Source organism: Notamacropus eugenii, chromosome 4, assembly GCF_028372415.1.
Source record: "Notamacropus eugenii isolate mMacEug1 chromosome 4, mMacEug1.pri_v2, whole genome shotgun sequence".
Lineage (NCBI taxonomy): Eukaryota > Metazoa > Chordata > Mammalia > Diprotodontia > Macropodidae > Notamacropus > Notamacropus eugenii.
This window is the reverse complement of record NC_092875.1, coordinates 75,678,674-75,694,742: the sequence shown is the minus strand read 5'-3', so window position 1 is coordinate 75,694,742 and position 16,069 is coordinate 75,678,674. Positions and strand designations below refer to the sequence as shown.

Genomic DNA, 16,069 nt, shown 5'->3' with positions numbered 1-16,069 from the left:
CAGAGAAGGCCCAGTTAAAAACAGATAACAGGAATTTGTGGCTGATCCAGGATCTGTGATCACAAGGTTAGAGCTGGGGGGGACCATCTTGACCTCCTCCTTTTAGAGATAAAGAAAGGGAAGCCCATAGTGAGGAAGCAACTTGTCCAGGTTTACACAGTCAGTAAGTATCAAAGATGGGAAATGATTTTCCCTCCTCTGACTGCAGAGTCAATGCTCTTCCCATTGGACCCCATGGCCTCCCAGGGATAGCAGGATGTTCTTCAGCAGCTACTTATCATCTGTCTGTGGATACTCATTATAATTATAGCTAGCATTTAGATAGAGATTCCAGGTTTATAAAATACATTAGAAAAATTATCTGATTTGATCCTCACAACACCTAGGAGGTAGGTGCTATTGTTATCTCCTTTCTACAGTTTATGAAACTGAGGCAGGCAAAGGTTGAGTGACTTGCCCAGGCTCACACAGCATCTGAGGTTGGATTTGGACTCTGGTCTTTCCAGTTCCTGGTTCAATGCTTTATCCACCGTGCTCACTAGCTACCTCAGATCACAAGCTCTTTGGGCTACACTTTCTTTGGATATAAATATTCTGCTAGTGCTCTTGAGAAGACAATGGTGATTTAGTAGGCAGAGAGCTGGTCACTAGAAGATGTGTGGGATCTTGGGAGAATCACTGAATCTCACTGCTCTAAGCAACTCTAAGACTATAAGTGACAGTAGAGTAAAAGTTGTAAGAGAGTAAATATTTTGTAGAGCAGGAAAAACATTCTACCATGAGGCATGGCTGGGAAGTCCTGCTTCTCTTTCTCATACTATCATCTCCTGCCTCTATGCACCTACCCAGGGTGTACCTGCTGCCTAGACCACACTGTCTCCTCATCCCTTCTTGTTAGGATCCTCTCCTGTTCACGTGCATTCAACTAACATTAATTGAATGCCTACTGTATTCCAGGTACTGAGTAGATAAGGAAAAAAATTGAAACATTCCTCACAGTCCCTAACACTCTGCTGGAATCCTCCCTGATTCCCTCCCCTTTGGTCCAGTTCAAAGGAATCACTCTCATTGTTTAAATTTACCCACACACATTTTTCCCTTTTTTCTCCATTGGGAAACCCTGTAATAGTCTACTTTTATTCTTCTAATTTTTGTCATAACCTCTCTATTTAACTGTAACTTCCTTTAGCAAGGGTTAGTAGTAGAGATTATTTGAATCTCTCCAATCCATAACTTTTCAAAAGAATTTGACCTGATCGTCCACATGGGAAAGATCAAGTGGATGATAAACATCTATTACCCACGTTATGACCTGCAGTGGGATGTGGGAAGTAAAAACCACACTTCTCACTATATATGTATTGGAAATGGACAGTAAAGTTAGGAAGTGAATTGGGCTCAAACTTCAGTAGAGGAGGATAGCAGTTTGGAGTTCAAGAAATTGCCAATATCCTCTAATGACCCTAAAAAATCAAGGTCTATATTGTAATGCCAATATTCCATTGGTCTTTCAGCCTGACTGTGAGACATGGAACATAGTCAAGGTCCACACAGAGGGCGCTAGAGAAGCTTATGGGGAGGTGAGCCCCATGTATCCTAGAACCAGTGAGGAGCTCCAGAGAACAGAAGGAAAACTGTCATCAGGGAAATGTGTAAGAGAAAAAAGATAGTCTATGTATCTGAAGAGGAGATGAAAGTCAGGAGAACTGGTTCAATTGCTCTGTCAGTTACAAAAGGATCATGGAGGAAGGTCCATTGGTTGGACTCCCTGTGGCAAAGGGAAATCAGACAGCCAGGATAATAACAGTCCTCATTTCTGTGGCACCTTAAGATTACAAAGCCTTTCTTTACTGGACCTTTGGGAGGTGGGCTGGGAGTCCTATAGATGAGACCTCTGAACCTCAGAGGGAGTGAGTGACTTGCCCAGGATCCAAAAGTAGTCAGGGATAGCGCATCAGGCCCAGGGGTCCTGTTCTGAAGGAACTCTTCTTTCCAGCAGACAGACATGGGGCTGCATTGGTGCTAAGAGGATCTACAAGGCTTGAAGGCATCTGGCTAGTGCTGCCCATATTCCGATCCCTAGAGCACTTGGTTTCAAACTTCTACCAGCTCAGAGATTCCTCTTATAACCCAGCTGTATGCTCTGGAGAGCAGTCAAAGTTCCACTATGGGTGGGACTGCCCTGGTTCTTTGGGCTCTGACTTCTGGAGCAAGCATCATATCACCCCTTCCCATCCAAAGTACTTCTGGCCTTGGTCCTGATCCTTGGTTAACTCAAAGTGGGGGCTTCTCATAGACACACTGCCATCCTCAGTTCATCCTTGGGAGTCACTGGGTTACCTCCCTCTGGGACCTATCTCTGCAGTCCTTAAATTGGTCCTCTTTTGGCATAGCCTGGTTCTCATGTGCACACATAGCTTCTGAGAGTATTCTCACAGTTCCATTTGGCTCACAGAGTGATTTGTTCTGTCATCCATTTTTACTTCCAAAAGAAAGGGAGCAGGGTTGGGGTGATTAGAAATTCTAGTTTCGATATAACAGGGACCTGGGTGGGGTTTTTCACCCCCTTGCCTCTCTTTCCTGTCTGCCTACTGGGAAGTATGGGAGCTTGGCTGGACAGAAAGATGCCAAGTCTTGGAGCATCCAGATCTCTAGATCCAGTCTCCATATCACTCCCTGGCCTGGGCCTCCTGAGATAATGATCCCAGTGAAACTAATTTCCTTCTGTTTCCTCCTTTGGGCGAGATTGGCTTAAGCAGCATCATTCCCTCCCTCACCTTCCTCCTGCTCCTTCTTATTGTAAAATAGTAGAGCTGGAAAGAAATCTAGAGGTCATGTAATTCAATACCCATAATTTCCAGCTGAGAAAACTGAGGCCCAGGAAGGTACAGAGACCTAGGCAAAGTGTTAAACATCACAGGTGCTGTTTGAATCCCAGCCTCCCTGACTACAGAGTAAATACTGTTGCCACACTTCCACATAGGTTTTCAGTAACCATGTGAAGTCCCCCACCTGCCACTTACTATATCCTAATCTTATGTTGACTAAGTCATAAGCTCTTTGGAATTCAGGGTTTTTGTTTTCTAATTTTTCTGATGTTCTTTTCTTTTAAGAAACAAAACAAAATCCGGCTACCACTTCCCAAGGAAGACCCCCGACCCCCATCCCACATCCACTATTTGTAACACATACATGCAGCCAAGGAAAATCAAATGATGCATTGTGAGCTTCAGTTTCCTCTTGTGTCAAATGCATGGGTTGGATTAGATGTCCTCTAGGTCCCTTCCAGAGTGGCATCTGTGACTCTAATCTTAACCAGGCTTCATTTTTATCTTAAGTGTCATAAGTAGATATTTCTGAGTAAGAGGAAGAGATAAGGGAAGAAAATCCTGCCTTCCCCCCTACCCCCCAACACACCTGTATTTCCTCTACATTATGCATTGGCAGAGAATGAAGGTATGCTGACCTGTACTCCTCCTCATCTCTGGGAGAAGATGAATCTCCATTTCAGATACCATTGGGCTCAGTGACTTCTAATAATTCCCATTGTGCCTACTATGTGCCTGTTATTGGTCTAAGCACTTTACAAACATTATCTCATTTGATTCTCACAACACCTCTCAGGGGAGATACCATTATTTCCCTCTTTTTGTAGTTGAGGAAACAGAAGTTGAGTGACTTTTCCAAGGTCATCTAGCTAGTAAGTCTCTGAGGCTGGATATGAACTCAGGTCTTCCAATTTTCCAGACCAACAGTATCTCCACTGTGCCATCTAAATGACTTTATCCCAAACCATACAAATATATCCATTCTAAAAGGCTTCCTTAACCCTACTCAGTCTCCAGCATTAGCTCAGGATGAGGGAGAGTGAAGTCAGGCCCCTGGATCTGGGAGGAGCAAGAAGAGGTAGGACAGTTCATTTGTTTTGTCTATTTTATAGAATTTACGAATAATAGTTGCGTTGAGCAGGAAAATCATTCTGCTGTGAGTCATGGTTGGGGAACCCTGCTTCTCCAACCCACCTATCATCTCATGCCTCTATGCATTTGATCAGTTTTTTCAATTGTCTTGTACTTTTCATGACCTCCTTTGGGGTTTTCTCAGCAAAGACATTAGAGTAGTTTGGCATAGACTTCACCAGCTCATTTTACAGATGAGAAAACTTAGGCAAACAGATAAGTAACTTGCCCAGAAATCAGGAAGGGGAGTCTTAGTAACTCCAAGCCCAGCACTCTACCCACTGATCCTCTTAGCTGCCAAGGGTTGTTATGAAATTATCTTTATAAAGCACTTGGCATCATGCCTATATCAATGCTAATCCTTTTCCCTTCCCTCCCCAGCCCTGTGCAGTGATGGTTGTTCTATAAATGAGCAACCTGAGGCTCTGACCTGGTAAGCGACTTATCTATGGTTCCATAGCAGGGAGTGCCAGGGATTCACACCAAGAATCCTGTCCCAAGGCCACCGCTGCTGCCTCTGCGTCCACAGGATCCAGGGTGTCCAGCTGCCCTTGCCCACATTCTGTTCCCTACAGAAAGTACTAAGTTTCCTCTCCCAGATCAGAGATTCCTGGCTCAGTTCTTTGTAGCTGACTCCCTGTCCTAGGCTCTGGACAGCAGCCCAAATTCCCCTGGGTGACTCTGTCCCAGTTCTCTTGCCTCTGATGCCTGAGGAAAACAACATCCCTTCCCCATACAAACTGCTCCCTGTCTTGACCCTGATCACTGACTGGCTCATCCAGAGGGCCTTAGTCAATCCCCTGGGAGTTCATGGGCTGTCTCCCACAACGCCTTACCTATGCAGACATAATTCGGGTTCTTTTTGCTTGGTGCAAAACCTGGTTTGCATTTGCACATATAGCTTCCAGGCTTATTTTTACAGAGCCCATGGGGTTTACAGATGGAGGTGCTGAGCTGACATTCATCTATATCTGTAATAAAAAGAGAAAGGGGATTAGAAAAAACACAAGTTTGGACCCAACAGAGACGCAGGAGGGGAGTCCAGCTACTCGGACATCTATTACCACTATCCAGCTCCTGAAGATGGTGGAACTGGGTGGATAGAGACACCCCAATCACCTGGAGCCTCCAGAACTTTCGGTTGAGAATTGATTTCCTTTCTCATCCTGGGCAATGATCTCAGGGACACTCATTTCCTTCTGTTCCTCTCTTTGAGTGAAGTTGACCCAGAGCTGGGCAGCTCAGTGGGTCAGTGAATACAGTACCCATCCTGGAGTCAGTCCTTTTCTTCCTCAGACACTTACTAGCTCTGTGACCCTGGGCAAGTCACTTAACCCTGTTTGCCTCAGTCCTTCATTTGTCAAATGAGTTGAAGAAGGAAATGCTAAACTGCTCCAGTATCTCCACCAAAAAAACCTCAAAGGAGTCACAGAGAATCAGACATGACTGAAATGACTGAACAAAAAGAGTTGGTAGGGACCCTAGAGTTCATCTGATCCAACACACAAATGAGGAAACTGAGGCCCAGAGAGGTTAAGTTGCCTAAGGTTATGAAGCTAGCTAGTGGTCATTGAATTTGGGGCTGAAGATGCCAGACTTCTCTTCCCTCTCATATACAAAATAGAAGATTTTGAGGATAGGGGAAGTTCTTTTCCTTCTTCCTTGTTTTGTTTCGTTTTTTATATTTTTAACAATATTTCGTTAACTGCTGAGTGCATAGTGAATGCTTGATATATGCCTTCTCTTTCATGTTGGCTGAGGGGACACTCAGGCTCCTTCCTAGTGATCCAGATGTTCTGCCCCCTTAATGGGAAGAAGCCTGGCTCTGTGTGGTCTTAGGTGACTCATCCATCTGGTGAGGAAGGAGGCCCCACCTCATAACTGACCATTCGCCCCACTAGTAGGCACCACTCCCTCTGCCTTAGATAAGTTCTTATTGTCCAGACAAACAAGGAAATCCCAGAGTCTCCAGATCTAGCAGAGAGAATAAAGGTCTGTCTTTCAATGCAGCTAGCTTTTGGCTCTGTGTGAGAGGCAGGGAGGGCATGCTGGGAAGAAGAACACCAGGGCCCTCCAGCAACCTTCTCAGCCCCACCTCCCTAGAGGAGTGGGACCTGTGAGCATCTCTCTCACTGGGATGTTGTATCAAAAGGTGGCCAGAGGCTTCTGCCAAGTCTCAATGAACCACTGGGTCCTCAAGCTGGTCTCCCAAAGGATCCATCAACAATATGAGGTCATTAGGTTCCTGAACTGTATAAGGACAGGAACTGGAGTAGATTTTGGCCAAGCCGTGAGCATTCATCCAATCTTACAGTTCTAGTTTCTCTGGTGTCTCCTCCAAAGGCTGTTGTCAGGGGAAAGGCCTGCATAAAACCTATGCAAAACCTGTACTCATTTCCTCTCCCATCTCTATACATCTGTATTGGTGGGAAAGAGAAATATGGCAGAAGCAAACAAGAGATAGGGGGACTGTTCTGCTCAGCAGGTGCTGGAGAAGGAAGGCTTGGGCCTGGCTAGGGATGGGGCACATAGTGAGGGAGGAGCCCACAGAGGCAGGCTTCTGCATTTCCTCAAACCTCACTTTCCTTATCAGAGGATCAAAATGACCACTAGTATCACCCTCAATCAGTCAGTCCATCAGCATTTATGGAGCACTTCCTATGTGCCAGGCCATGCTAGGCACACTGGCGGTACAAAGAGAAAAAGAACTCAGTCTCTGCCCTGGAAGACATGATCACAGTCTACTGGGGGAGACAACAGGCAAACAGCCTTGTCCAGATAGATCCATGCAGTGTTAATGCGAGGTGAAATCAGAGAGAAGGGATGGCTTTGTAAGCCTGAAATGCTGTGAAATTTTTGCCTTTAATTCTGATGATCACTCCTCCCAGGGCTGGAGGCCCCTGTTGGTCTCTGTGAGGCTGACTCCAGAGGGAGTCCTATCCAGGACGGGGCAGATGGGAGTGGGGAGAGAAACAAATGACAAAAGCAGAGAAATGAAATGACTCGAGTAATGGGGACAGGGATAAGTAAAGGTTTTTGGATAAGACAGGGAATGTTGCCTAGTGGAGAGAGAGTTAGGTTCAGAGTTAAGGAGACCTAGAATCAAGTTTCCCCTCAGATACACACTGGCTCCATGAGTCTCCAAGATGCCCAGCCTCTCAGTGCCACAGACTCCTCTCTGAGTGTCCAGTTAGGGGACACTGGGACAAAAATCACTGTCTAGTCCCCTCCAAAATATCCCTCCTCCCTTAGTCTCCAGTGTTCCCAGGTAGTTCAGACTCCTGTGGCCTCAATTCTTTCTTCTAGATTATATCTTGGAAAGAGATTTGAACCTCCTAGCCCTGAGCCAAGGTCTGGCCACAGCACTTGGAAGAGGTTTCCTGAGGGGACCTGAACTGGGATGGACAGAACAGAGAGTAGGGTATAGTTCTTAGGACGTAGAGGTGGCCCTATAGTGACGAGCTAAGGGCACTGAACGGAGCGACACCTAGTCAGGTACGGGCCCAGAGAAGGTCAGAGGGAACCCACATGAGGAGACAAAAGGTACGGGCCAGAGGTGGCCCACTACAAAGAGTACTTCAGTGATTCCCAGGCTAGACACAGAATACAGGACAGTTTTATACCTTGACAGTTGTTCATAGTGGCGTTTGAAAATGTCTCCTTCCCAGAAGGAAGTGTATATCCAGGCTTACAGGTGCAGTGGTAACTTCCCTTTGTATTAACACAGTCTGCATTCAGACCACAAGAGGCACTAATGGGTGGTACACATTCATTAACATCTGCAACATAAGAAAGGTAAAAAAGAAATGGATCACACTTATTTGCACATGGTCAGTGTGGGAATTTGTTTTATCTAACTATGGCATGCTATTTAGTACAGGGAGTTTCTTTTTCATTGTCTTTTCCAAGCCTGTTGAAGGAACAGGAAAGAAATGCTTCCTGGTTGAAAAAGGAAAACAAAAATGAAGAGAAGAAAATAGGAAAAGATTAACAAGGTAGTGGAAGGGGGTGGGCTCAGGGACAGTGCCAAGCCTCAGCTCTGAATTCTCTCTGGGACCTTCCTGCTGGCACATAATCATGGACAACTTTTCTCAGGCCTCTGACAGTAAAAGGGAAAAAAGACAGAGGAGGATTCCTTGAGGAGGCCAAGAGAGATTTCCGAGGATGGAGGAGATTTAAGGAGCTGATGGCTAAGAAGAGGCTGATGATTTGGAGGGGAGGGGTCATCTCCTGATTTCCAGAACCAGCTCCTGAGGAGAGTAGAGAGGAAGAGATTGAGGGCACCAGTAAGGGTCTGTCTTGGGCACGAAAAAGAGCCATGTCTTCCCCAGAAACAGGAATAGGATAAGAGAATGAGTCTGAGGGATATCATGTCCAGGAGGTGAGGGAGCTCTCAGAGGGCAGCTTTATTTTCTCAGTAGAGTAGTGGGTCAGATGCCCTGCTCAGACAGACCCCAGGGCGCAGGAGGTCATGGCAATGAGAGCTATAAGCAGATAGGTCAAGGTTTGGAACTGCCACACTGGAAGGGAAGAAGGTTTGGAATTATTAAGGAGATAAAATTGTGGACAAATAACACAACTAGGCAGGTAGCATGCCCTGTAATTCCTGCTGCTTGAGAGGGAGGCTGAGGTGGATCCCTTGAGCTCTGGAGTTCTGAGTTACATGAGGGTTAAAGTCAATGGAGTGTCTACACTATGTCTGGCACCAGTAGAGTGAGCTGTTCAGAGGGTAGACTTCCCAGGGATGGAAAAAAGTGGCTCATGTTAGAAAGGGAACAGGAGAAAGCTCCCTCTACAGTACATCAGTGGTGGAGCTGGCCCAATGAGAGGCTCATGAATTTCCACACTGATGAGACTGGAAGAATGAAGAAAGAATGAATGAAAAGAAGGAAGGAAAAGAAATATAATAGAAACAGAGAATAAAAAGACTATTTCTAGCAGAGAAGCCCCAGTTAAAATCAGACAGCAGGAATTTGTGGCTGATCCAGGATCTGTGATCACAAGGTTAGAGCTGGAGGAACCATCCTGACCTCCTCCTTTTAGAGATAAAGAAAGGGAAGCCCATAGTGAGGAAGCAACTTGTCCAGGTTTACACAGTCAGTAAGTATCAAAGACAGGATATGATTTTCCCTCCTCTGAATGCAGAGTCAATGCTCTTCCCATTGGACCCCATGGCCTCCCAGGGATAGCAGGATGTTCTTCAGCAGCTGCTTATCATCTGTCTGTGGATACTCATTATAATTATAGCTAGCATTTAGATAGAGATTTCAGGCTTATAAAATACATTAGAAAAATTATCTGATTTGATCCTCACAACAACCTAGGAGGTAGGTGCTATTATTATCTCCTTTCTACAGTTTATGAAACTGAGGCAGGCAGAGGTTGAGTGACTTGCCCAGGCTCACACAGCATCTGAGGTTGGATTTGGACTCTGGTCTTTCCAGTTTCTGGTTCAATGCTCTATCCACTGTGCTCACTAGCTACCTCAAATCCCAAGCTCTTTGGGCTTCACCTTCTTTGGATTTTAAACGTTCTCCTAGTGCTTTAAGGAGGCAATGGTGTTGTAGCGAACAGAGAGCTGACCTTGAAACCAGAAGATGTGTGTGATCTTGGGAAAATCACTCAACTTCTCAGTGCTCTAAGTAGCTCTAAGACTGTGAGTGGCAGTAGAGTAATAGTTCTACGAGAGTAAATGTTTTGTAGAGTACTAAAGGTATTCTATCATGTGGCTTTGTTGGGAAGCCCTACTTCTCTTTCTCATCCTGTCATCTCCTGCCTCTATGCACCTACCCAGGGTGTACCCCCTGCCTAGAGCACACTGTCTCCTCATCCCTGCTTCTTAGGATCCTCTCTTGTTCAGATGAATTCAACAAACATTAATTGAATACCTACTGTATACCAGGCACTGATAAGATAAGGAGAAAACTGAAACATTCCTCGCTGTCCCTAACACTGCTAAAATACTCACTTATTTCATCCCCTTTGTCCCAGTTCAAAGGAATCTCTTTCACTGTTTAAATTTATCCACAAACACTTTTTCCCTTTTTTTCCATTGGGAGACCCTATCACAGTCTATTTTTATTCTTCTTATTTTTCTCATAACCTTTCTATTCAGCTGTAAGTTCCTTGAGGCTGGGATGATTAAAAGAGATTCTTTGCATCTCCCCAATTCATAAGTTCTCAAAAGGGTTTGATCTGATCACCCCTACGGAAAAGAACAAGTAGACGATGAGCATCTATTACCCCCATTATGACCTGCAGTGGGATGGAGGAACAAAAGAGCATGTTCATCATTATGTATATATTGGGAAAGAACAGTCAAGTTAGGAAGTGATTTGGGCTCAAAATTCAGCATAGAGGATAGCAGTTTGGAGTTCAAAAAATTGCCAATCTCCTCTAATGACCCTAAAAATCAAGGTCTATATTGTAATACCAATATTCCATTAGTGTTTCAGCCTGACTGTGAGACACACAGACTATACTAGAGAAATTCATGGAAGTGTGAACCCCATGTATCCTAGAACCAATGAGGAGCTCCAAAGGACAGAAGGAAAATTGTCATCAGGGCAATCTGTAACAGAAATAAGATGATCCCTGAAGAGGGGAGGAAAGTCAGGGGAATTGGTTCAAGTGCTGCATCAGAGTTACAAAAGAATCATGGAGAAGGGCCTATTGCTTGGACTCCCTTGGCAAAGGGAAATCAGACAGCCAGGATAATAACAGCCCTCATTTCTGTGGCACCTTAAGGCTACCAAGTCTTTCTTTACTGTACCTTTGGCAGGTGAGCTGAGAGTCCTATAGATGAGCCCTCTGAGCCTCAGAGGGGCTGAGTGACTAGCCCAGGCTCTAAAGTAGGCAGGTCCAGTGCATCAGACCCAGGGATCCTATTCTGAAGCGAACTGTTCTTCCCAGCACACAGACATGGAGCTATGTTGGTGCTCACAGGGTCTCCAGGGTTTGAGGGAATCTGACTAGTGCTGCCCAAATTCAGTTCCCTAGATCACTTGGTTGCAAACTTCCTCCAACTCAGAGATTTCTTTTCTAACGCAGGCGTAGGCTCTGGAGAGCAGCCTACATTCTGCCTGAATCTTTGGGCTCTGACTTCTGGGGGAAGCATCACCCCTTCCCATTCAAGGTATTGTTTGCCTGGACCCTGATCCTTGGCTGTCTCAGTCTGGGGGATTCTCATAGGCACAGTGACAACCTCAGTTCATCCCTGGGAGTCCCTGAGCTGCCTCCCTCTGGGGCCTCTCTATGCAGTTCTTTTACTGGTCCTCTTCTGGCAAAGCCTGGTTCTCTTGTGCACACATAACTTCTGAGAGTATTCTCACAGTCTCCCTTTGGCTCATAAAGTGATTTGTTCTGTCCTCCATTTTTATTTCCAAAAGGAAGGGAGCAGGGTGGGGGGTGATTAGTAATCCTAGTTTGGACACAACAGAGACCTAGTGGGGCTGTTAAATCCCTGGACTCCCTTGCCCCAATATGCCTGCTGGGGAGGATGTGACCTGGGCTGGACAGAAACATACCAAGCCTTGGATCATGAAGATCTCTCCATCCAGTCTCCATGTCACTATCTGGCCTGACTCTCCTGAGATAATGATCCCAGTGAATCTAATTTCCTTCTCTTTCCTTCTTTGGATGAGATTGACCTACACAGCATCATTCCCTCCCTCACCTTCCCCCTGCTCCTTCTTATTGTAAAATTGAGAGCTGGAAAGAAATCTAGGGATCGTGTAATCCAATACCTACAATTTTCATGTGAGAAAAGTGAGGCCCAGAATGGCATAGAGACCTAGGCAAGGTATTAAACATCACAGGTAGGGTTTGAACCGCCACCCCTTGACTATAGTCAGTGCTGTTACCACATTTCCACACAGGCTTTCAATAACCATGTGAAGTCCCCCACCTGCCACTTACCATATCCTAACCTTATGTTGACTAAGTCATAAGCTCTTTGGAATTCAGGGTTTTTGTTTTCTAATTTTTCTCATGTTCTTTTCTTTTAAAAAACAAAACCCAACTGTCACTTCCCAAGGATGCCCTCCCCTGCTCCTGCATCCCCGTCCCACATTCTCAATTTGTAACACATATATGCAGCCAAGGAAAATCAAGCTATGCATGATTGGTTTCAGATTTCTCTCATGTCGAATGGGTTGGACTACATATCTTCTAGGTCCTTTCCAGAGCTGCAACTATGACCCTATTCTTAACCAGGCTTCATTTTTATCTTAAGTGTAATAACCAAATATTTCTGAGTAAGAGGAGGAGATAAGGGGAGAAAATCCCACCCTCCCTGCTCCCCTGACACACCACTATTTGTTCTATGTTCTGCATTGCTAGAGAAGGAAGCTGTGCTAGACCAGTGCTCCTCCTCATCTCTGGGAGAAGATGAGTCTCCATTTCAGATGCCATTGGGCTCAGTGACTTCTAATAATCGCTAACATTCCCATTGTGCCTACTAAGTGCCAGTTATTGGTCTAAGCACTATACAAACATTATCTCATTTGATCCTCACAACACCTCTCAGAGGAGGTGCCATTATTCCCCTCATTATGTATTTGAGGAAAGTGAAGGTAAATGGCTTGACCAAGGTCACTTACCTAGTAAGCCTCTGAGGCTGGATATGAAATTAGGTCTTCCTGATTCCCAGGCCAGCAGTATCTCCACTGTGCCATCTAAATGACTCTATCCCAGACCAGATAAATATATCCATTCTAAAAGGCCTCTTTAACACTACTCAGACTCTAGGGTTAGTTTATGATTGGATAGAGCTTGAAGCCAGGCCCCTGGACCTGGGAGGAGCAGCAAGAGAGAGAATGGTTCATTTGTTTTTTCTATTTTATAGGATTAATGAATAAAAGTTTTATTGAGCAGGAAAATCATTCTGCTGTAACCCATGGTTGGGGAACCCTGCTTCTCCAGCCCACCTATCATCTCATGCCTCTATGCATTTGATCAGGTTTTTCAATTATCTTGTTCTCTTCAGGACTCTATTTGGGGTTTTCTTCTCAAAGGTACTAGAGTAGTTTGCTGTAGCTTTCTCCAGCTCATTTTACAGATGAGAAAACTGAGGCAAACAGAGATAAGTGACTTGCCCAGGACTCAGGAAGGGGAGTCTTAGTGACTCCAAGCCCAGCACTCTACCCACTGATCCTCTTAGCTGCCAAGGGTTGTTATGAAATTATCTCTATGAAGCACTTGGCATCATGCCTATATCAATGCTTACTCTCTCCCTTCCCTCCTCAGCCCTGTGCAGTGATGGGTGTTCTATAAATGAGCAACCTGAGGCTCTGACTTGGTAAACAACTTATCTATGGTTCCATAGCAGGGAGTGCCAGGAATTCACACCAAGAGTCCTGTCCCAAGGCCAGTGTTGCTGCCTCTGCACCCACAGGATCCAGGGTGTCCAGCTGCCCTTGCCCACATTCTGTTCCTTGCAGTAAGGCCAAGATTTCTCTCCCAGATCAGAAATTCCTGGGTTAGTTCTTTGTAGCTGATTCCCTGTCTTAGGCTCTGGACAGTAGCGTAAATTCCCCTGGGTAACTCTTCCCCAGCTGTCTTGGCTCTGACTTCTGAAGCATCATCCCTTCCTCATACAGACTGGTCCCTACCTTGGCCCTGATCATTAGCTGGCTCACCCAGAGCACCTCAGTCCATCCCCTGGGAGTGCATGGGCTGCCTCCTACAGGGGCTTACCTATGCAGAAATAATTCTTATTCTTTTTGATTCTTACAAATCCTGCCTTGCATTTGCACATAGAGCATCCAGGCTTCTTTTTATAGAGACCCTGGGGTTCACAGATTGAAGCGTTGAGCTGACATTCATCTATATCTATAATAGAAAGAGAAAGGGGATAAGAAATAACCCTAGTTTGGACACAACAGAGACCCGGGAGGGTCCAGACACACTGGCATCTCTTGCCACTATCCAGCTCCTGAAGAGGGTGCAGCTGAGCTGGACAGAAACACCCCAACCCCTGGAGCCTCAAGAGCTTTCTGTCATGAATCTCCCTCCATTCATGTCCTGGGCCTCCTGAAGCAATGATCTCAGGGACACTCATTTTCTTCTGTTACCATCTGTTCCTCTCTTTCAGTGAAATTGTCCCAGAGCTGGGCAGCTCAGTGGGTCAGTGGATACAGTGACAGTCCTGGAGTCAGTCCTTTTCTTCCTCAGACACTTACTAGCTCTATGACCCTGGGCAAGTCACTTAACCCTGTTTGCCTCAGTTCCAAATCTGTCAAATGGGCCATAGAAGAAAATGGTAATCTACTCCAGTATCACAGCCAAGAAAACCCCAAAGGAGGTCACAGAGAATCAGACATGACTGAAATGACTGAACAAAAAGAGCTGGTAGGGACCCTAGAGGTCATGCAGTGGAAACTGAGGCCCAGAGAGGTTAAGTGACTTAAAGTTATGAAGCTAGCTAGTGGTCATTGAATTTGGGGCTGAAGATGCCAGACTTCTCTTCCCTCTCACGTTTAAAATAGAAGATTTTCTAAACAGGGGAAGTTCTTTCTCTTATTCTTTTTTTTTTTTATTTTTAACATCGACATTAAGCTAACTATTGGCTGCATAGGGAATGCTGGATACATGCCTAGTCTTTCATTTAGGCTGAGGGGGCCCTCAGGCTCCTTCCTAGTGACCCAGATATTCTGCACCCTTGATGGGGAGAAGCCTGGCTCTGTGTAGTCTTAGGTGACTCATCCATCTGGTGAGGAGGAAGGCCACATCTCATGATAGGTCATTCCTTCTACTGATATACACCATCCCCTTTACCTTAGACAAGTTCTTATTATCCAAATAAACAAGAAAATCCCCGAGCCTCCAGACCTAGCAGAGAAAATGAAGGTCTGTCTTTCAATGCAGCCAGCTTCTGGTTCAGTGTGAGAGGCAGGGAGAGCATGCTGGGTACAGGAAGGCCAAGGCCCTCCAGGGACATTTTCAGCCCCACCTCCCTGGAGAAGGAGGAGCTATGAATATATCTCTTCCTGGGATGTTGTATCAAAATGAAGCCCAGAGGCTTCTACCAGGCCTCAATTAAACACTGGGTCCTCAAGCTCGTCTCCCAAAGAATCCATCAACAATGTAAGGTTGTTATGTTCCTGACCTGCGTAAGGACAGAAATTGGAGTAGACTTTAACCAAGTCCCAGACATTCACCCAAGCTTACAGTTCTAGTTTCTCTGGTGTCTCCTCCAAAAGTTATTGTCAGGTGAAAGGCCTGAATAAAACCTTTTCAAAACCTGTACTCATTTCCTCTCCCACCCTTAAACATCTGTATTGGTGGGGAAGAGAAATATGGAAGAAGCAAACCAGAGAGAAGGAGGCTGGTCTGCTCAGCAGCTGCTGAAGAAGGGAGGCTTGGGCCTGGATGGGGACTGGGCACACAGTGAGGGGGCCACAGAGGCAGGCTTCTGCTCCTCCTAGGACCTCACTTTTCTCATCAGAGGATCAAAGATATCTCTAGTGTCTCCCTCAGTCAATCAGTCCACCAGGATTTAAGGATCACTTCTTATGTGCCAGGCACTGTGCTAGGCACTCTGGGGGTACAAAGGGAGTAAGAACTCAAGTCTCTGCTCTAGAATACATGATTACAGTCTAATGCGGGAGACAACAGGCAAACAACCTGGTCCAGACAAGATCTACGCAGTGCAAATGGGAGGTGAAATCAGAGAGAAGGGAGGGCTTTGTAAACCTGAAGTGCTGTGGAAGTCCTGCCCTTGATTCTGGTGATCCCCCCTCCCCTCAGGCTGGAGGTTCCTGTTGGTCTCTGGGAGGCAGAGCCCAGAGGGAGTCCTACCCAGGATGGGGCAGATAGGGGTGGGGAGAGAAAGAAAAGACACAAGAAGAGAAATGAAATGGCCATGTAAGCGGGGCAGGAGAAGGTAAAGACTACTGGGTAAGAGGGAGAACATGTCCTAGTTTAGAGAGAGCTAGGCTCTGAGTTAAGAAGACCTGGGTTCAAATTTCCCGTCAGACAAACACTGGCTCCATGAGTCTCCAAGGTCCCTAGCCTCTCAGTGCCACGGATGCCTCTCTGAGAGTGCAGTTAGGAGAGAACAGGGAGAAAAATCACTGTCCAGTCCCCTCCAAACTATCCCTCCTCCCTCT

At 45.8% G+C, this 16,069-nt stretch overlaps 1 protein-coding gene across 1 annotated transcript in view; it reads right to left on the bottom strand.

Annotated features, from left to right (window-relative positions):
• Positions 1–4,612: 4,612 nt before the first annotated feature.
• Positions 4,613–16,069, bottom strand: part of LOC140502246 (adhesion G protein-coupled receptor E2-like) — a 53,653-nt gene continuing 42,196 nt past the window's right edge. The window contains exons 5-6 of the mRNA XM_072606537.1: positions 7,583–7,738; positions 4,613–4,930 (exon numbers count right to left, since the gene is read on the bottom strand). Coding sequence (XP_072462638.1) covers positions 4,752–4,930; positions 7,583–7,738 — 335 coding nt within the window. The 3' untranslated portion in view covers positions 4,613–4,751. The remainder of the gene's footprint in view (positions 4,931–7,582; positions 7,739–16,069) is intronic.